This window comes from Onthophagus taurus, chromosome 2 (genome assembly GCF_036711975.1).
Source record: "Onthophagus taurus isolate NC chromosome 2, IU_Otau_3.0, whole genome shotgun sequence".
In the NCBI taxonomy this organism is placed as follows: domain Eukaryota; kingdom Metazoa; phylum Arthropoda; class Insecta; order Coleoptera; family Scarabaeidae; genus Onthophagus; species Onthophagus taurus.
Window position 1 is genome coordinate 25,772,624 of NC_091967.1, and position 22,172 is coordinate 25,794,795.

Sequence of the window (22,172 nt, forward strand, 5' to 3'; positions counted from 1 at the left end):
CTCTTTCCATTGGTATAATGATTGTTCATTTTCGATCTGTACTTTAATAAATATTCATCTTTAAAAGTGGGTCCATCATTTATAATAACCCTGTATATTACCTATATAAATGTATGCATAATTGTGAAATTATAATACAAAATAACTTAAACAATAAATGAAAACAACGATACCCCAATGTGTTACGGTAAATTAAAATAAAATTTTAAGTTATCGAGATACAAACGGCGGGATCCAGAAAAATCTACTCTATCCAACAAAAGAAAAGGAAAGAAAAAAAGAAAAACAACCTGATAATGTTGAACTTGTAGAACCTGCAATAGAAAATAATTAAAAAAAAACTCAATTCAGGTGAGAATCAACTGACATCCGCTGACTACTGACAAAACATTAGTCTCCTTAGTTCTTTGCGAAATCGAGATAAAGACAACTGTCGCAACACAATTGCTAAAGATCCGTATGATTTGTAAATGTGGTACGTAAACGATCGCTGAAACATTGAAGTTCTAAATTTCGGTGCATAGAAACTGACTCCCGACCTGATTTGACGAAGCTGTGGTTTAAATATAATATTATATAGATATTCCGGAATTTCAGAGACCACAATTCTGTGGAATAGAACCAAACTGTAGAACTCCCTCCTGGTGCACATACTCAACCAATGCGTCACACAAACTTATTTTCATTTTTATGGGCAGGTATAACCGATGCGGATAGAGAATTCGCAAATTGTAGTAAGATGTTTTAATATACATTGTAATTTGTTGCTTAAATCTAAAATTATTGTCTAAAATCAATCCAAGACACTTAGCTTCTGAAACTCTTTTAATTAAAGTATCATTCAACTTAATAGCCAAGTCAGGAGCAGCAACACGCTTTTGACTACTAAAGCACATCCACATAGATTTGTCAGGATTTATCACAGTGATGGTAAGAAGCAAGAGTAAATATTTTTTCAAGATCTTTGTGTATATTATGTTCAACAACACCACTATTCGCATCCACATAAGAAGCGTACAGTTGGGTATCATCTGCATAAGAGTTAATCTTACAAAACTGAATAAATTTGCTGAACTGCGAAGTATATAAAGAAAATAAGATAGGACCCAACACAGAACCTTGTGGAATACCGCTTGTTACTGCCAAATCACTAGAAACAGAATCGTCAATCCTCACCCGCTGGGTGCGATCACTAAGATAATCACGTAAAATAGATACTGTGTCTTCACTAAATCCCAAATATCGAAATAATTTACAAATAACAGTATGGTTAACAGTATCAAATGCCTTAGAGTAATCCAAGAAAACTACGGCGGTATTCATTCTGTCAAGAGCAGTCAGCAAATCATCTGTTAAATTCAGCATTGATGCAGTCCAGCTATACCCACACCTAAAGCCCGATTGCTGCGATAAGAGTAAACCTTTCAGTTCCACATACTCTGCCAACTGTACTGTCATAATCTTTTCTAAAATTTTGGAAAGGACTTTTGGAAAATTTTGGAAAGTCACCATATTCCTGTGGGTCACCCTTCTTAGGCAGCGGAACAACCACAGCACGCTTCCATTCCATAGGAAATACATGTTCAGTTAAACAACAGTTTAGAATATGAGTTAAATATGGCAAAATAGTCGGACAAGACATTTTGATCATGTCAATGGAGACACCATCCGCTCCAACTGCAGATGAGGCAATAGAATTAATCATCTCCAACACCAAAGAGACCCCCACTGGTTTAAAAGAGAAGTCATTTTTAAAACTAGAACTATCATAGAGATCTAAACCAGACCTTTGGAAGTCTTTAACAATTTCTTTGACACTATGCACAAAATATTCATTCATCTTGTCAGGAAACTTTAAATTTGATGGCAAGGTAGCATCTTTAAGTTATTTAACATTCAATGACTTCAATCTGCTCCACATTTGCCCTCCATGACCAGGGATAGCAATAGAACCGAAAAATGCTCTCTTCTCATTTCTTACAGCTGTAGTAGTTAAATTCCTAAGAGATTTGTAGTATTCCTAATGAGCTACTTCACCCGAATGTATCAATTTATCTTTAGCCTCATCACGCAGTCTAAACATTAACTTAATATTATCGGTCATCCAGGGAGCAGGTGGCTTAGTAAATCGATACCTTTTTATAGGAGCAAAGGCTATCAAAGAGGTTAATTAACGCATTTGTGAAAAAGAAACTTTCTCATTAATGTCACCAATATAAAATACATAATTAAACGGAATTGATCTTAAGTCTTGTAAAAAAGAATCATTATCAATATAGTTTAAGAGACGCAAAAATTTAAAAGTTAGAGATTTTTTAATTGTATTAATCCTTATGTCACAAAGTACCATATCATGATCAGAAAGGTAACACGGTGACTAATAAAGCCCCCATACACGTCGGATAGGTTACAGCCACTTGATCGTACTGTATTTGGCCCATATAAAACTTATTACAACTAAGCTTCAAATCAGTAGTAGATAAACAATCCAGGCAAAGCTATTGGAGTTTACGATGTTTCCGAAATAATCGGTATTGCTTTTCCGAAAGCTTTTACAATTAAAAAAATTGAAACTGGTTTTCGTGAAACTGGAATTCATCGTTTCAATGATACTCTCTTTGATGAAAACGAATTCTTGTCCTCTTATGTGACTGACCGACCTAAAGAAGTAGAAAACGAATTATATGAACCATCTACAAGTCAACACACTACCGAATTCTTACCTATCAATGATGAAGTTAGGAGTGACCAAGTCCGAATATTAGTTGTAGAAATAACATGGTCCAAGGTTATATGCTCTATTGTTTCTGTTATATCCAGTTGTTTAGCTTTCCTACATTTATTATTCAGTACAAGTGCAGTTCTGATTCTTCCAATTCTTCAAAGTTAGGTCTTATGTGTTTTCTTTAACCTACGAGGTTAAGATCCGAACCGTTGTCTTAATCAGAATACTTTCATTTTACTTTCATTTCCATATCGTTTATCTATCGATATATTGTCTAACTGATTTCTTATTAGTCGCCCTTTTGGAGCTTGAAACATGTAATTGCGACCATTAAAAATTTTTCATTCAAGAACTATACTCGTATATCGATCCTATCATTTCGTCCACCTTCTTCCTCTAACTATTTTTCTATTAAAGACGTCCATGATTATGTTAACTTAATTTTTGCTAGTAAATTTTAATAGTAGTAGGTTTTTTAAAAAAGATTTATTTCATGCTCGCGTGTTTCCACCATGGTAGCATAGATTTGAATATTCATGTGTTGCGAAAATCTGTGTTTTCAGTAAATCGGTCTGATATAAGTACAATTTTTTTAACGGATCTTTTGCGTTTTTGTACATTATTATTGCCATTAAGTGTTGAGGGACGTTATTAGGTACCATCTGCATATTAAAGATATTACATGATATCCTTAATGATTTGTTTGGCATGCTGATTTCGCTCACACCGAGAATTTGTATTATCTTCGAGAAAGGGATTATGGAAACTGTTAATTTGAAAAAAGAATTTTCATGTTTATTAATCACATTCATCATCATTAGCACTTTTGGAATAATTAGCTTTTAAAATGATTATTGGGAAAGAATCATATCTAAAGTTTCTGTGCCCATGCCCATAACGAATGAATTTGACGTCAACAATACTCTATTTAGAACATCCATATAACATTCTATGAGTAAAAGTGGGTTTGTTAAGCCTTCTCTTTATCTATACCTTTCTGGTTAGTTAATCTTTGCTAAAATTCTTACTGATAACAAATTTTGAAGGGTGATGATGTGTTGGCAATGTTAAAAAATACTCATAGTGAAAATAAACATTATATTCTTTTTAATTATTACACTATAAATAATGATAATAATATTTACCTGTACAACATAATGCCATCTAAAATATCAGTCACTTTATTATTAATAAGTTTGTTTTCAGGAATAATTATTAATGCGGCATTGCTATAAGAAAGACTACAATTGATGTCGTCTTTAAATACTGCAAGAAATTTATTGGCTGATGAGCTATCAGTTTTCAATGTTATGGCGGTTTTCATAAAACGCGTTCGTTCACCACTCCAGAAATGTCGCGCTCTACGATGATTCTTTAAACATATATAATTATAAAATAACAATCTTTAAAATAATCATATATCAGTACTGCTTACCACTTCTACTTTATATATACGATACGTGTCATCTATTGCGTTCTCATATCTGCGTAAAGCTGGTATAACAAATAATCTACTAGTTACCAAAACCGCATTAAAATTTCCCGGCAGGGAAAATATAAACTTTGTGGAACCGTTAAAGGAACACGTCGCAAAAGTTGTCCAATACCTAAAACATAATTTTTGAATGCAATCGGATTAGTTTACAAATATATTGATTTACCCTGGCTCTATATCAACTCGACCAAATAGAATAGTAGCTCCAAAATCTAGGCTTAAAACGTTCTTCATTACCTCATGTTCAGCCTGGGAAATGCCTCCTGTTGTTATTATTACATCATGATGCGAGAAAGCCTTCCGTAATGCTCGTTTTAACAAGTTCGGGCTACAAAGCCAACGATATTTTTGTACTATTTAGATAATAATATTTAAAAGAAGTATTACTCATGATTTACAGTTCCGAGATCATTTGCAGAATATCCAAAAGTTTTCAACAAATTCAATAATGCTAAATTATTACTATTTGTGACATGGGCACCGTTTACGTCTTTATCAATATTTAAACACAATGCATCACCTGTTGATAGTACTCCAACACGTGCACGCCTGCGATTTTATAACATTATTTTATAATATAATACAGTAAAACCTCGATATAACGGATTAATATGGGGAAGGGCCAAATAGGCCCTTATAGGGCCGTTATAGCCAAAAGTCCGGTATGTGAAAAATTTTGTTATTTGCACTTTAAACTGTTTGAATGAATAATTTAATGCATACAAATTCGAACAGTTATCCATACCGTTGCGTTCAGTCTACGTGGCTTTATATTTATACCAAGGACGGTACAATCTAAGACTGTTACATCCCGGGATAGGTGCACAGCTCTTTTTTATTTGAATTAGCCCATGCAAAAAATATGAAACAATCTAGCGCTGAATAACAACTAAAAGTAACACTAAATTTGGAACTAGAAACTTTCGGGTTTAGCCGTGCGTCTGAAGAATGTTTCTAGTTCTAGTTCTTTAATGCTTATGTTAGTTCAATAAAAATATACAATTTAGCGCTGAATAACAAATAAAACTGGAACTACCGTCCTTGATGTATATGTTACCGTCAATTTGTATAATTCAGGTACTCTATTATACAATGCCTAGGTAATGTATAAAATACCGGTGGTGCCTAGGCAATGTATGAAATATTATGAAGATTATTGTCCCTTAGATACTTTACCTAGGTAATGTATACAATTCTTAGGGATTACATAGAGTACCTGTTGGTCAATCGGCAATGTGTAAAATAAATAGATTTTGGTCTGTATTTATCAATTTTTAGTCATAATAAACTTTTTTACAATCTATAAGTTATTGTACAAAAAAAGCACCTAGTACTTTTCTGTAACGATAGTAAAATCACAATTAAATTACATTAAACTTAAAATTTTTCTGGGTTAACTAACATAATGTCTTTTGCTTATAAATAATCAAGTAATAGTAGATCTACAGGCCTCTCAGAATTGAGTAAGTAAAAAAATATATTTATTTATTCTTACATGAGGAACTATTGTGACATTTTGAAGTGCATAAAATCTTACTTTTAACACATGAACACTTTTTAGTATCACAGTGTTTTTTGCAAGTACATTTAATAAATCCCTGACCTGTCCCCGTAAATTGCAGATTCGCAACTGTACGGAGCGTCGTTTCTAGATTAGGGACCTCTTCTTTTTTAAGTAGTTCTTGACGACAAACTGTAAAGTGCTGCCTTGAATATAAATTCACACTTGATTCACACTTGATTCACACTTTATACAATTAGTATATTGCGAGCATTACCATGACCTCTGTCGACTTTCGGAACAGGGATTCTTACAGTGGTACCCAATGGCACAGGGGGAATTTTTTTTCAGAAATGTTAAACATTTTCTGAGCTTTCTGAACTGATGCAGTTCTCTACAGCTAAAGCGTTTTTAAGCATAATGGGCAAACAACTTTAGAACCATAGCCTTCTGCCATATCTTTCTCCAGAGCAGGATAAATAGCATGAATGGGTCTATTGCATGTTCTACACGAATGAGCACCCGTTGTCTCCTCAGTACAAACACAGCACAAGAGTGGGGAATCCAATGACCGCTCACGTTCTTAATTTAGAACATCTAAGGGTTGTCTATGTACCTCAGAAGGAAGACCTTCAACATTCGCAGGTTCATTAAGAATCTCGGCACTTGGGATAGTCATGTGTCAGAACTTTGTTGATGTAGAGCTTCGAGATTGACCTCTATATTAAAGATTCTGAAGGAATGGGAATACTTAGTGATGACTTAATCACATTTTCTAGATCCTCTTCACTCTCCAAGTTATGAGTATGATCGAGAGGTAAAGATATACCAAAGATATTCCATTTTCTCGCCTTTTACACACATTGCCGGCTTCGCATTCGGTATTTTATAGAATACCTAGGCAAAGTATAAAATTAATAATATTTCATGTATTACCTAAACGTTTTAGGTATTCTATAAGTTGCCTAGGTAATGTATAGAATACCGGATTATACAGATTGCAGGTAACATATACATCGTATAGACATAGACAACTCAGGAAATACCCTGAGTTTATCTATGAATATGGAATAGAGCAAGTTGGGGAGTACCCCGAGTTGGATTCTATCTATGAGCACTAATATTTATATTTAAATATACTGGTGTATTATTAATATTATATTAATAATATGACTTAAAAATATTTTGTCCATTATATTCGAAATCCGTTCTAACGAGGTCCCTTATATCGAGGTTTTACTGTATTAGATAACCCAAAAAATAATAACGTACTTGTAAACTTTAATTTTTGAACGACCTAAAGCTGTTAATATTCCAATATGAGTGGAAGTAATGACGTTTCTAGCTGTAAATTCAACTTGTTTCGATCTAAAACACATCATATTATGAAGGAAAAGTTATCCTAACTTTGTTTAATCTTAAGGGGTTACATGGGTTTCGAAAGCTTAAACAAGCATATTTTTTAATTTTTTTTTAATATAATAAATAAGTTATTATATTAAAAGTTTTATGCATATAAAAGAAACATTTAGATGTGGCTGAAGTTAACTTCAGATTTTAATCCACAATAGATTGGAATTTATAAAATTACAGTTTACCAACCATTTATTATTATTATTATTATTGCTGCCGGGCTGAGGAGGGCGGCCCCTCTCGTTACCGCGAGCTATAAGATCTATTGTAACTTTAGCCCTCCAAAGGTTTAGGGCAAATGTAGGTCCTTAATGAACCTTAGTATTGTCCTGAGGTCTTGAACCTTTATGTCGGTAGGTAACAGGGGAGTTTTACCGAAGACGTTGTGCCTTAGACGTCCTCTGGCGACGCAATTGCACAGTATATGTTCAGCAGTTTCTGACTCGTCGTTGCATAGTCGACAAGTTTGATCCTCAGCTTGTCCAATGTGGAAGAGGTGGTATTTTAGGGGCACATGGCCGGTTAGGTAGCCTGAGAGCGTTCTTAGATCCCCTTTGCTGAGGCATAAAACCTCTTTGGTTTTGTTTTGCGACGGAGTTATCATACTCTTCGCTTGTCTGTGACCTGGAAGTTCTTTCCAGCGTAAGGCTATCTTTGAAGCCTCCCAGTTGTTTATTATTTGTTTTAGGTGGCTTTTTTGTAGTCCACATCCAGGTTGGGGTCCAATGAAGTTTACCAACCAAGTAGTGAACATGAATTTTAATTATTATTCTTCTCAAACCCCACGGAGTGTCGCGCCCTGCGACTAGTCTAGATAATTTGAATTTATTCCCAGATTTTTTTACCTCATTTTTACCACTAAACTAAGGATTTAATTTCTTAACCCCTAGTGAATGTCGCACCCTGAAACTTTCGTAGTTTCTTGTTTATAACTACAAGTCCTGTAATGAACAGTGATACAATATATCACTTAAAACAATTTAAATCAGCTAACAGCGAACTTAACGTTGGATGAGTACAACATAATGAGCTATATGGACTATGACGACAATATTACAAGTCAAAGTCATTATACACATTCACCGTTTTACATGCACCCTGGAACTGGGCTAAATAATTCGAACAGGTCCTCTAGAATGCAGCCTGCCTATATGGGCATCCCCAGATTTGCCGTAGCGGCGACAGGGTGAATTTTTAAAGTATAGTAATTTTCACCACTAAACACCACGTTTAGGCGCCTGATAATTCGGGGTTTTCTCCTACGCATCGTACAAGTGAGTGGTGCACCTTTCTGGGACACTCTGTATGATTTATTATAAAAATTGTTGCGCTTGTAGAACTACATTGTAAGTTGTTTTTAATTTTGTTTACAACTTAAAATTATTTGAACATACGATTAGTACAATATTGTAATTTTAGAGAGGAGAAAAAGTTGGGCAGAGTTCACAAGTAAACAGGAAACTGGGGCTGGACGCTTGCTGAAATGAAATATTAGCAGGAACTTTGGAGCACCTTTCAAAATGAAACCATCTTTTGCAATGATTGCAATTAATATATCTGGATTCAGTATAGAGTCCGCACATCGCGGGCAGTACTTTTTAATGTTGTCAGAATTTTCTAATAAATAAGTCTGCACCCAAAGTGGATATTGTTCTGAGTCTAATTCTTCAGTACTATTAAATAAGTCATTGACAATGCATCGGCGACCTATAATATTTATAAAATAGATAACATACAATCCACGGTTTGTGTCGTCTGATTGTTTTGGATATTTATAACAGATTGCCAATTTCCATCCTTTAATGCTGATTTTGTTATCATTAGTTTTTGATCTATTACAAACCTAGAAGAACTTTTTAACCATGTTGAATATTTTATTATCCAAGTTTGTATGTCCGGGATCGAGAAAGTAGATCAATTTTTCGGACATACTTAAAAGAATTAACGTCCAGTGGCAAGAATTCACGTTGTAAGGAATCAATACATATTTGTAATTTTTTAAATTTTCCGTATACATTTTGAAGTTCAAGGTGTCGTTTTCCAAAAACATAAACTGAGTTGAAACAGTATCGACGTAGTATGTAAGACGACATATTTTTCAAAAAAGAAAACGCAAACGCGTCTATGCAATAATCCGATAACCACTTATCGGATAATGTGTTTGACTTAATAACAGTTAAATTTTTATTGGAATGCAATCGTAAAAAATCATCGCTCATTAATTTAATTGTTGTATTACTACCACCAACGGGAAACGATTGTTTGAGTAAATGTTGTTTTTTTCCAGCTTCAAAATAATAATCAGCGTTGCATATTAAACCATTACTAGGACGTTCTGAAGTATTTGAATAAGAGGAACATGGTGACGGTGCATCCAAGTGCAAATCGTGAAAATCTGTGCTACAACATGAAGCTGTTTCCTCTTCGACGCTGCAAGGGATATACTTTTCAAGAAAAGCTTGTAATTTTTTCTGATCAAAATGTGTACGCTGTTTTTTTATTTTTGGTCGCCAGCTTTCTTTACATGCTAAATTATCTATAGTATCGTTACCGTTGTTTTTATCGTTGACACCAAAATTGATGTCCAAAGTGGTATAAACGGCATATAATTTTTCATCAAATATTCAGCGAAAGGTACACATTGTAAAGTGTGTTTTTCATAACTCTTTGTCTTATCACATCCTACTATAGTGTCTTTAATCTCTGTAAATATTCTTTGAAAATGAATGTAAAACGGTGAATGTGTATAATGACTTTGACTTGTAATATTGTCGTCATAGTCCATATAACTTATTATGTTGTACTCATCCAACGTTAAGTTTTCGCTGTTAGCTGATTTAAATTGTTTTAAGTGATATATTGTATCACTGTTCATTACAGGACTTGTAGTTATAAACAAGAAACTACGAAAGCTGCAGGGTGCGACATTCACTAGGGGTTGAGAAATTAAATCCTTAGTTTAGTGGTAAAAATGAGTCTACTTAAAAAATTCACTCCACCGCCCCTACCCTTGTTTATAGATATACATAGTTATCCAAAGAATTTAGTTCGTGGTCGTGATGCCTAGATGGCAGGGTGACTTATGTGTCGCCATTCATGAAAATTTAAATTTTACTATACGCGCCCTAACGTATTACTACGAAAAACGTAAAATAAGTTGTATATATTTTCGTATTTCTTGCATAGAGAAAAATCGATAATGTGTCCCGAATGTGTCCTGCAAGAATAATATCGAATTGTTGAGACTATCGGTAGGTACCGATTTATAGACGCCAAATTTTTTACGTAGGAGTATGAACTTGTTTTATAAGAGGACACCAACTGCGTTGAATCTTTTTAAGAAGTTTGTTTAAAAGACTATATTTAATATACTGAGTAAGGCATTGCAATTGAGACTACAAATCGGCAATTGGAAAGTATTTTGAACGATTTTTATTGCATTTTAGAAGCGCCATCAATGTTTTTAATTTGTTAAGTATGCTTTTCTAAAGCGGCCCTTACACGATCAATAATATTGACAATACCTTAGCATATTGACAATAATATTGACAGTGTAAGATAAAAAATTTTAGTGATGGTAAATATTGATAGAGTATTGATAAAAATCCGGATTTTTTGATTTTCGGGCATCAATACTGAAAATTGATAACACTATTGACCGTGTAGGGTTGGCGCAAATATTTCCATCAATACTCAGTGTAATAAATTCAACATTCAAAATTAAATACCTACTTTTATTTAATTATAACAATAACAAAACATGTCTATCAACGCACTGAAAAACATATCTTATTTTAACCCTTTAAAGGGCAAATTATTTTTTCGTTTTTAGAAACGATTTAGTTGTGGTAATGCAGGTATTTGACCTTATTGATAAGTGATCTCTATAGAAGCCACTAAGCGTTAAAGGGTTAACCCAGATGATTTGAAAACAGGTTTAATTCTTATTTTCTACATTACACTCAGTTCAGTTCAAGCCGCGCGCCTGTGAACAAGTGGTGAAAATGACCGTCCCATTGTACGTTCAAGACGATGAAGATACTGTTGGTTCATCCAGTACATTCAGTTGGTCTTGTAGGACATATATAAAGGTTTCACACGTTTCTATTACAGCTTTGCTGATAGTTGCATTATAACAGAAAACTTCAAGTTTTCAAAATTTCTTTCTGTGGCCAAGTACCTTAGAGTTAAGGCTAATCTTTCCCTAATGCTTGTACTTTCTCTCATATTACTATCCTGTCTTTACAAAAATGGTTCAACCATCTGTAACAGTTAGTTAAAGGAACTTTCGTCCATTCAAAAGTAATTCTTGAAATCATCAACATCGCAGAGGTTGATTTCTATCAACAGTACTAAATAAGAATATTCATCTCTCTTCTTCAACCATTCTTTTATCCAGTGTTTGCGTTTCACTCGAAGAGTAGTTCCAAGCGCCAAAATAATAGCTACGCAAGCTTTTGTACGATTATCCTTATTTGGAAAGGCAAATAACCGAGTAAAACTACGTAGATTCACCCTGTTCGTGGTAAAAAGGTAACTTATTGAGCAAACTTATTGACAATAATATTGATCGGGTAAGGTAGTGAAGTATTGAGACTGGTTACCACGAGGATTGATGGTTGTATCAATAATACTAATACTAATCAATAATACTGACATTGTCAATATTATTGATCGTGTAAGGGCCGCTAACGGGTACATGTTTTTTGATAAGCATGTTTTTCGAAGAAAAAGCCAATTGAAAGGTTACCTATAATCGCACATAATATATTAACTGCCCAACGTCGTTAGTAATTCATTTCACGTAACCAATAAGAATTTTCTAGTAACCAATAAAGCATACTTGCATCCAATGACAAAATGAAATTGGCTTTTGGATATCATTCCTGAAGCTCTTAATGCAAACAGCGTACTAGTGAAATTTATGGTAATGTAAAAATCTAAGTACACTGCGTTGGGATACAGCTGAGTCATAAAAATTACGCGAGAAGAAATATGTGGATTATTACGAACAACAGCTTAAACATTGAATTTCTTGTAGCGCCTTCATCTTTATTGAAGATCTTACACAAAATAGGATGTGTCTGTCTAGAAATCTTTGTTCGAATAAATTTTGGGCAACATTAATATCTCTGACTGCTCCATAAACAAAAGTCATTTTTGTTTTTTCAGCAATCGTGTCACTTTCCATGCATAATTAAAATAAGCAATAAAGTTACTATTTTATAACATAAGTAATTTGTAATTTGCAATTATAAGCAGTTTGCAGGATTTGTTATGTTTTTTGTTCAGACAACACAATAAAGTCACCTTAAAAAAGTTCATTAATATACAGGCTGATTCTAAATTAATGCGAAAGATTTCAAGGAGTGATTTTTCAGCAAAAATTAAGGAGAGTCTTTCATATAAGTTTTTGTTCAAAACCTCTTCCCCACCAAGTTACAGTACTCTAAAGTAAGGGGAAAAAATGTTTTTATTTAATAAATCCACTATGGTGGAATTTAGAAGATTGAAATTTGACAGGTAACTGTTGTTAATAAAATGACACTTTTTGACGATTTTTATAATCCGAAAATGTTATTACAAGAGGCTGAAAAAATCAACCCCATATTACTTTGCATTAGAACTTTTTAATACGTCTAGATTTTTCTATTTAAAAACTTGATTTAAATAGTGGGATTCAATACGCAACTTTTTTGTCTCGTGACATTTTCTCCTAAAATTGTTAGTTTGATCACAAAAAAATAAAATAATATACAGGCTCAAGTGAATTAATTCAGAGATTGGTTATTATTAGTCAAAGAAATTAAGTTATGTCAAATTAACAATTTGTTAGTTGTAAAATGTCAAGAGATAAGAAATTTGCAGATTTTTCCCTTAATTTTAGAGGGCTGTAACTTGGAGGAGAAGGGGTTTTGAACAAAAAGTTATATGAAAGACACCCCGTAATTTTCGCTGAAAAATCATCCCTTGAAATCTTTCACATCAATTTAGAAACACTCGTTTAATAAAATCAGAAATACATACTTCGTTTTTATTTATTTAATTGAAGAATTCTCTCAAAACTCACCGTTTGTAGTTCTACTACAATTTAAATCGAAAATAATTATTTGATTTTTTTTAAATTTTAACAGAGAAAAGTCCTAATTGATTTATTCAATTAGCAAGGCAATTTTTGGTTCTCTGTTATTTAAAAAGGGCAGATATTTTTTTTAAATATTTAGATGTAATGTAATTAAATATTTTACATGTTAAACAATTTCGTGTTCAATCACTTAAATTCAATTCACACAATTGTTCTTTTATTCTGAGTATGCAACTTCTACTACAAGTTGGATTTCTAATTTTATTTAATTCATTCATAAATGGTGTTTTTCTCGTTTGCCCGTTAGAGGCAGCACGAGCTAGAGCAACCCAACTCGACCGGTTGGATAACTATGTATATCTATAAACAAGGACCTATTCGAATTAGCTAGACTAGTCGCAGGGTGCGACACTTCGTGGGGTTTGAGAAAAATAATAATTAACATTCATGTTCACTACTTGATTGGTCAACTGTAATTTTATTAATCTGAATTTGTTGTGGATTTAAATCTGAAGCTAACTTTAGCCACATCACTTGGCGATGTTCTCTTCTTAATACTAAACATAAAATCTAAAAAAAGATTACTCTACAATTTTGTACGGTAAATCTGGGGATGCCCATAGGTAAGTTGCATACTAGAGGACCTGTTCGAATTATCTAGCCCAGTTCCAGGGTGCGACATTCACTAGGGGTTGAGAAATTAAATCCTTACTTTAGTGGTAAAAATGAGCTTACTTTAAAAGTTCACCCTGCCGCCCCTACGGTATTTCTAGGGATGCCCATAGGTAAGTTGCATATTAGAGGACCTGTTCGAATTATCTAACTCAGTTCCAGGGTGCGACATTCACTAGGGGTTGAGAAATTAAATCCTTAGTTTAGTGGTGGAAATGAGTCTACTTTAATAGTTCACCCCGCCGTCCCTACAGTAAATCTGGTGATACGTATAGGCAGGCTGTATACTAGAGCACCTATTCGAATTATCTAGACTAGTCGCAGGGTGCGCGGGTTTAAGGAAAATAATAATTAAAATTCATGTTCACTACTTGGTTGGTCTGTAATTTGGTCACTGAATCTGTTGTGGATTTAAATCTGATGCTATGTGGCTGAAGTTACCACATACATTTAGACAATATTTTAGAAAATTTTAATTCGAAAATTTTTCAAAATTCAGCCTGTGGGCTCCGGTTTTCGAAGACCTCTAAAAAAAGTGGTTTAGGGTAGGCACGATTATTTAGGAATGGGTTATCCGAATTTAAGAAAACCTTTTTTCTATTAACAGATAAGTATAGATATTAACTGGTGGTTTTTAAAAAATATTCAAACAATACAATTTTCACTGCGTAAAACCCTGTAAGATCAGTTTTAATCAAAGCCTTAAGTATAATATCTACACAGCTAATATTAGTGTGAAGTATTAAGTGTACACAGTTTCAATAAGATCGATGCATTATAGATTCTGAGTAATCGTATTTACCGATTTCAAAAATAGAGTTTTGAGAGAAATGCGTTTAATGTTTTAAGTACGAATAAAATTTGTTGTAATCGAAAAAAAAAGGAAAATCACTAGTCAATCTTATTTTGAAGAAGTGTGCAAAGTTACAATAAAATCGGTGCAATACTTTTTGGGTAATCGTATCCGCTGACTTCCAAAATAAGGGCGCTTGCTTTTAGAAGAAAGTCAAACTAACACAAGAACTGGCACTAAAGCTAACATTAGCACCAGCACTCAAACTAATACTTGGACTTACACTGAAACTAGCACTATTTAAATAGAATCGTCGATTCCGACTCCGTAAAGCAAAGATCTTGCTATAGCTGCAATGTCCAGGGCATCCTTTTGTTCCTGAGATGAACTTTTACTTCTCGAGTTGTAGCCTCAGCTCTTTTCTCGCTCAAATTTTTTTTTTTTTTGAAATCCCGTAACAACAAAAAGATGAAAGGTTGTTTGTCTGGCCCACTCGAAAGGCTTTATCTGCTTGATTTTTACTTCGATTGACTTGAAACCTTCGGAAAATATTTTAAACGTATTGTACTCTTGGATAAAAAATATTTAGAATAAAATTTAAATATTTAAAATAGTCTCGTGGAGTTTTACACCGACTGACTTGAAATTTTCGGAAAATAATGTATTCTAAACATATACTATCAAATAAAAAAAATAATTTTTTGAAATTTTCAAACCTATGTAACCCCTTAAATTATCGCTATGCTATTTGATTTACTTACTTTATGTATTTACCACATTTTGGAGCATTTTTAGTGATAATTTTAATTTCATTTTTAAGTTCTTTAACCACAACGTCATCAATGGGTACAACAGCGTCAGCTCCCTTTGGTAGGCAGTTTCCAGCGTTAATTCGTACAGCTTCTCCAGGATGAAGAACAAATGGTGACAACTGAAGCAATGTAAGTGTGTTACTAACTTAAATATACTACTCCAGAACTTATACTTACATCATCGTGGTTAGTAAAACTAGTTATTAATGAACGTTCACTTTTATCATCTGAAGCTATCATAGCGTATCCATTCGTTTTTGATGTTCTAATTATTAAATCCAAACGTTTGTATAATATATCATCGGGAGCTAAAATTCGATTAAGAGACTCTTCTATCGCAATTTCTTCGACATCAGCGAGATACTTTAAAGTGTAATTACGAACAATATCAAGAGCCTCATTAAATTTAACAATTTCGTACGAAGAAACATTGCTTAACCGTGTTGTCGGTAAAAGTTGGAAACAACTTGGTTCATAATTTTCTTCATTAATTTTCACTACTTCCTCGTCTGATTTGATTTCTGAATTGGCAGTTTTAACAGCTGTATTTTGATGTGTGACTAAATCAATTAACTGTGGTACAACATATTTTATAAATCCAAAGCATTCTAATGCGTTATTTAAATTGTTGGGTAAATTTACAATCACAGAATTATCTTTAATTCCAAAAACGGCTCGTGATAGCATTGCTATATCGGTGACTTGCAATCCACTGCCCCCCATTGTTAAAATAAGATTTATATCATGTTTACAAAGGCACTCTAGAGCTGCAATTATTACATCTTGTTTATCTGGAACCATGGTACAAGAAAGTGGCCCAAAGGCATCAGGAAAATTTTCTGTTACAGCAACTGTTAAAGCTGGTCCATTCTTGTCAGTAGTGACCGGGGAGGTTGAATCGCTCACTAAAATATTATTAATAGTTAAAATAATAATTTTATTCAAAGTTAAAACTATTTGTTGAAATAATTCTAATATGGAAACATATTCTAGATTAACATTTTTCTACAAATTTTAATTCGAAATGCGGAGTAATAAACGCATTTATCTCCATTTGATAATATATATTGGCTTACAGAATGAATTTTCATTATGAATCAATAAAATAATTCACATAACAAAATATTCCAAACAATTTCAATTTTTCATACATTAGTTCCACATATAAAAAGGAGAATGTGAAAAATATAAGTATTAAGAGTTCAATAGGAATTATGAAAAGTATTGAATATGATAACGAAGATTCTATTTCTTAAATTAGGTTTAGGTTAGTACAGAAAGTTCATTTCGTTGCAGTGAAAGCAGAAGAAATTCGTCAAGACATAACGAGAGTGCTAAAAACAGCAAAGCCACCAAAATCAAACATAACAGTGAACGAGGGAAATGCGATCGTGGTTACGGACAGAAATGAATACAACGACAAGATCACAAGCCTTTGGAACCCAGGTACCTATAAGAAGATAAAAAAGGACCCAACTGAGAAGATAGTAAGGAAGAAGAAAGAACTAGTTAAATCCACTGGAATCCCACCAGAACAACAGAAAAACTTCTTCGTACACAGGCCCCAGTACCCCCAAGGATATATGGATTACCTAAAATCCATAAACCAGAGGTCCCACTACGCCCTATTGTCAGTACCATAAATTCTCCAACCTATCAGCTAGCAAAACACCTTGCCAAGATTCTGTCTCCTTTTACAGGTAAAACAGAGTCATATGTCAGAGATTCCATACATTTTGTAGAATCAATTAGAAGTATGAAGCTAGATCCTCAGGATATCCTGGTAAGTTTCGACGTGGAATCTCTCTATTCACCAGAGTACCATTCAAAGATGCCGTGGATGGTCTTCGCTAGAAACTCATCCCGAAGGGTTTGCTAAAGTATGTTCCAGGACTACTGGAGTACTGCCTATCGTCGACATATATTAGCTGGAAGGAAGAGTTCTGCGAGCAATACGAAGGAGCAGCCATGGAATCACCGCTATGAGCTGTGATCCCTAATTTTTACATGGAGATGTTTGCAGACGAAGCGTTAAAGAAGAGTTCGTGGAAACCGAAGGTATGGCTCCGTTACGTCGATGACACTTTCGTGATCTGGCAACATGGAAAATGCAACTCCAGGAATTACTAGACCAACTCAATTCAGAGCACCCTATGATAAAATTGAATGACAGATGGGGGGCATGGAACTGGGAGTATATCGTGTTAGATTTTATATTATATTGGTTAATTTATATTAGATTTGATAGATTTATATTATATTAGTTCGTTCATAATAGATTTATTTGTATCGCCTCATTTGTTTAGTCTGGATTTGAAGTGTCTCCAGTCGCAAGATTAGGGTTTTTTATCGTATTATTTATTGGGTTGAGTTAAGTGTGGGAATGCGTTGAGGTGCATATTTCGGTGTTTAGGTAAGGGTTTTTAGTTATGACCTAAAATAAAGAAGGAGCCTGCGAGCTCAACTCGTATCAGTTATTCAGTCTTCGATTTAACACCCACCGAAACAGTACCCCTTCAACACACGCGGAGCAAGGCTCCCTATATAACTAATCGCAATTTATATGTATAGTTTAAGTGTAATTAATAATAAAGTTTATGGAAACGTAAAACCAAGATTTTGTTGTTAACCAGCGCCCACCAGATAAAAATAAATAATCATATCGAAAGAAGACGCATACGAATAAGTCGCTGCAGATTTCATCCCACCACCAACCACAACAGAAGAAGTCCGTGATTCAAGCCTTATTCCAGCGAGCAGAGAGAATATGTGATAAAGAGAACCTGAGGAAAGAAGAAAGATTCCTAGAAGACGTAGTGTAGAAGAACAGCTATACGATAAGGGATAGCCAAATCATTTATCATTATTCGGACGCTTTTAATCTCTAGAACAAGTGTTGGCTTTTTGTATACTGGTACAGTTCGCTGTTGGTACTTTTTTCCGCTACAGCAACCGTGACTTCAGCAAGTGCTGAGTGCTGAAATATACTCTGCTGGATCGCTATGTGATTTTCGTTGTTTCCGGTGACAAGTAAGCCAAGATATTTGTATATTGTTATATTGTTGATAAATGCCTATATTAATTTCCCAGCACTTTTCCCTAATTTGTCTCAGGACAAACAAATGGTTTGTAGTCGATTTGACCTAAAACCTGCCTGATATTCACCTATAATTCTCTCTGTATACGGTACGATTCTTTCTTTTAAAATTGCAGTCAACAATTTATAAGCTGTGGATTACAAGTATATCCCTCTATAACTATAGGTATTCCTACAATAGCTATTTGATATATGTTTTCCATAACCCGTGCCGCCTTATTATTGATCATTCCGTTCTTGTCTCAAATAAAATTAGTTCTGGGTTTGAATACCTTCTTCATATACTTGTCTTGCTTAAAAGCTTGGCTCGTGTCATTTGCTTTGAAGTCATTTGTAGTATCCGTTGATTAAAGGCTTCTTTTTCCTGCACATTTTGTCAACTTTTCTTCTTGCTTTTTTATATAGTTCTGCCGTGTTCTCATGGGTCTATTAGTATACTTCACATACTTCTGTTTCTAAAATCAATCGCCTGCTGGTAGTTCTCATCAAACCATTCTCTGCCATCCTGCTTCTTTTGAAATCCCAATACAGCTTTAGCTGTTGCAGTTATTGCTTCTTAAAATTTGTCCATTTATCCTTCACTGGTTCATTCTCAATTGCTTCACCTCCATCCCATTTAATTATTTATTATAGTTTTCGCTCAATTGCATATTTTTTCACTACATTTGTATCGTTGCTTGCTACAGATTGACGCAACTTAACTTTCGTTCCTAATTTCTTGTTAATCATATCATGATTTTGGTCATGATATGATTAACAAGTTATCTTAGTAGCGCCAATTAGTTATCTTGATTAATTTTCATTCAACATTATACTAATTTTATGTATAGCTTAATTTTCTTCTCTACTTCAAGTAATGTTTCTTAGTAGGTCAATAGAATCTAAGGATTGTCTTTTGGATTGATAGGGTATTGGATAAGGTATATGTCTTCGTTCTCGTGATTTCACCAAGTATTATATATGTATTATAGATGCTAGTATTATACATGCTTCCGTATGATTAAAAAATTGTAACACCAAACTGAAACCACGACAGCTGAGGTTAACAAGATCTCTACTTGCATGATGCAATAGGGGCATAATTATTCATCGATAACTAAGGGTGATGGAAGACTTCACAAAGACTAGGTTAATTTATCATATTTGTATACTATATCGAAGAATATAGTCCATTCAAATCTAGGACACTTTCCTCGATAATAGAATTTCGAAAACGAATCCCGAACATGCAATAATCTACTAAAAATTACTCGAAATCGTCCTTACTTACACGCTATTTGAAGTAGTAACTTACCAATGACTATTGCATATGAAAACTTCATTGTAATTAGACAACATTAGATTGTAGTAGAGTAGGGAGGAAACAAATTATAAAGGCACTAATTCACCATAATAATTACATTGATTTTTCAACATTTAATAAAGCAATACAATATTAAAAATTGTTGATAAGATACCAAACTCGATAATCGTACTTCAGTTTGAATATTGATTAGTTAAAAATAAATCAATTTGTTTACAAATTATACATCTCATTCTCTGATAAAAGTAATGTAAATGGATTTTATTTAATCAGGAGACATATTTCGATCATTAATTGCACGGTTATTTATAAAATATTAAGATGAAATTAAAACAAAAATAATCTTTGTATGAACTTCTTCCTTGTCTAAAAGCTATGTTTCCATTATAAAGCAAATTATAGAAAAATTGTAAGAACTACGTAAGAAAAGATATTTCGCGTTTATTCTTATAGAAAATGGGTTCGACAAGGTACCATGAGAGAAATTATAAGAAATATTAAGACATAAATAAAAATACGTGTAAAAACCATACACAGGGATAATATGAACTATATATTTGATGTGATATATGAAAATATGAAATTCATGGATAAAACAATTAAGTGTAATAGAGTTTACAAAGATGTTTTGATGACAAATAGCGATAACAAACAGATCTTGTGAAAAATTTGGAAATTTGAAAGTGATGGTGGAAGAAGAGGAACAAGTTAGCATAAATATAAAGGATTTAGAGTTAAAACAGGTTAGATTATTTCAATACTTACAAGTGACACTACAGTGTAATGTGTAAGCACTAAAATGTCCCATGCCATAAACTTTAGCATTTTGGTCAAAAATATCACAGAAAAGAATAACCAACGTGTTGAAAACAATCTACAGACTAGTATTAATTTTAGGTTGGGAGATATGGATGTTAACAAGACAGCAAATGAAAAAAGTACAAGCGATTGAAATCTAGCTGAGGAGAATAAAAGGAATTACGAGAGAACATAGAAAGAGAATCATAGCCAAGAATTGGGAGTTGAATCTATACTGGATTTCATAAGTTTGTGAGGCCATATACTTCTTCTTGTTCTTTGCCTTTTCCCTGATACCATACGACGTTAGGTCTTTGATCCATTTTTAGTACTCTTTTCTATTCAGCGCCGCCCCCTTTACTTCCTCAATGATCCTTCCCTTCTGCCGAATCGCACTCTTCGCCTCTCTTGTGATTACATTTCTGACGATATCCCTTATGGTCCTGCCTAATATTCGCCTTAGGTACCTCATTTTTGCACTGATACTTTGCATTTGCTCTTATCCTGCAATGATCAAATTTCCACCCCATATATCAATGTTGGGACATACACTACTTTGTACAGTTGCATCTTTGTTTCTTTACTCAGCTCTTTGAAATTTATCAATATTGTGTTAATCTGTATGTATATTGTGTAATACACTTCCTACATTTCCTGATCTATTCTCCCAACATTTCGTCCGTTGCACTCAGATCTAAGAATGCCAAATATATAGACTTCTTCTAATATCTCTCTACTGCCGCTCTAATTGTATGTGTGATGATTGTATATATGTGATGTTCCTCATGCAGTTCTTTATCTATGTAACGCCTGATAGTTGTCTCGATTATTATCGAGTATATCTGCTGTATGCATGATGATAGTCAGAATGCCCTATAGTTATATCACCAATCGGTCGTCCTTCCCTTCTTGTGGTATGACAATATTTTCCAGAGGATTATACATTTATTTATTTATTACGTATTTCCCCTCTCTGGGTCTATGCTTCCAGTCTTAAACTTTTCTTCGTAATATATAACTGTTGCTTCGTTGCTTCTATTTATGTAGCTCTGTTTATCTTCTTCTCTTTTCGTCGCTAGATACCCTTTCCATGCCCTCTTCTTTTTTTCGACTTTCTGTTTTACCTCCTCACTCCACTATTTTAAAGAAAAACATTTCGTCTGTTTTAAGACGAAATGTAGCACTGTAACGTGTAAGCCCTTGTGGTACATTGAACCTCAACTCAGGCAGAAGATCGGAGGTATCCAGCATGTCATTAACAAGCTTGAAAAGGAAGATCAAGTCAGAAAAAATTGCTGCAGAGAGAATAAGTTGAAAACTACGCAACGCCTATCGTAATCGCGGCAAGGAAGATGAAATTTATGTGCCAAATAACGTACAAAGCGTCGCTGAATAGCTTCAATACGATCATGATACACCGCATAAAAGGGGTTCCATATTACGGAACCATAACCTAGCACACTGTTGACAAATGCTAA

At 33.8% G+C, this 22,172-nt stretch overlaps 1 protein-coding gene across 1 annotated transcript; it reads right to left on the minus strand.

The window, feature by feature from the left end:
• Positions 1-3,837: 3,837 nt before the first annotated feature.
• On the minus strand, positions 3,838-20,059 carry LOC111417877 (gephyrin-like). Its single transcript, XM_071194558.1, has 8 exons — positions 19,888-20,059; positions 15,674-16,401; positions 15,446-15,615; positions 6,994-7,089; positions 4,608-4,769; positions 4,387-4,548; positions 4,161-4,332; positions 3,838-4,097 (listed from the first exon to the last, which is right to left on the minus strand). Exons 1-8 carry the CDS (start codon positions 19,913-19,915, stop codon positions 3,867-3,869), a joined length of 1,749 nt encoding a protein of 582 aa, XP_071050659.1. The 5' UTR covers positions 19,916-20,059; the 3' UTR covers positions 3,838-3,866.
• Between the last annotated feature and the right edge of the window lie 2,113 nt (positions 20,060-22,172).

Excerpts from the sequence above, each read along its gene's own strand:
- LOC111417877 (XM_071194558.1), bottom strand. The coding sequence starts at position 19,915 with ATGAAGTTTTCATATGCAATAGTCATTG. Across the intron at positions 16,402-19,887 it reads TTCATATGCAATAGTCATTG|TGAGCGATTCAACCTCCCCG; the intron begins GTAAGTTACTAC and ends ATAATATTTTAG. Across the intron at positions 15,616-15,673 it reads GTTTTACTAACCACGATGAT|TTGTCACCATTTGTTCTTCA; the intron begins GTAAGTATAAGT and ends ACATTGCTTCAG.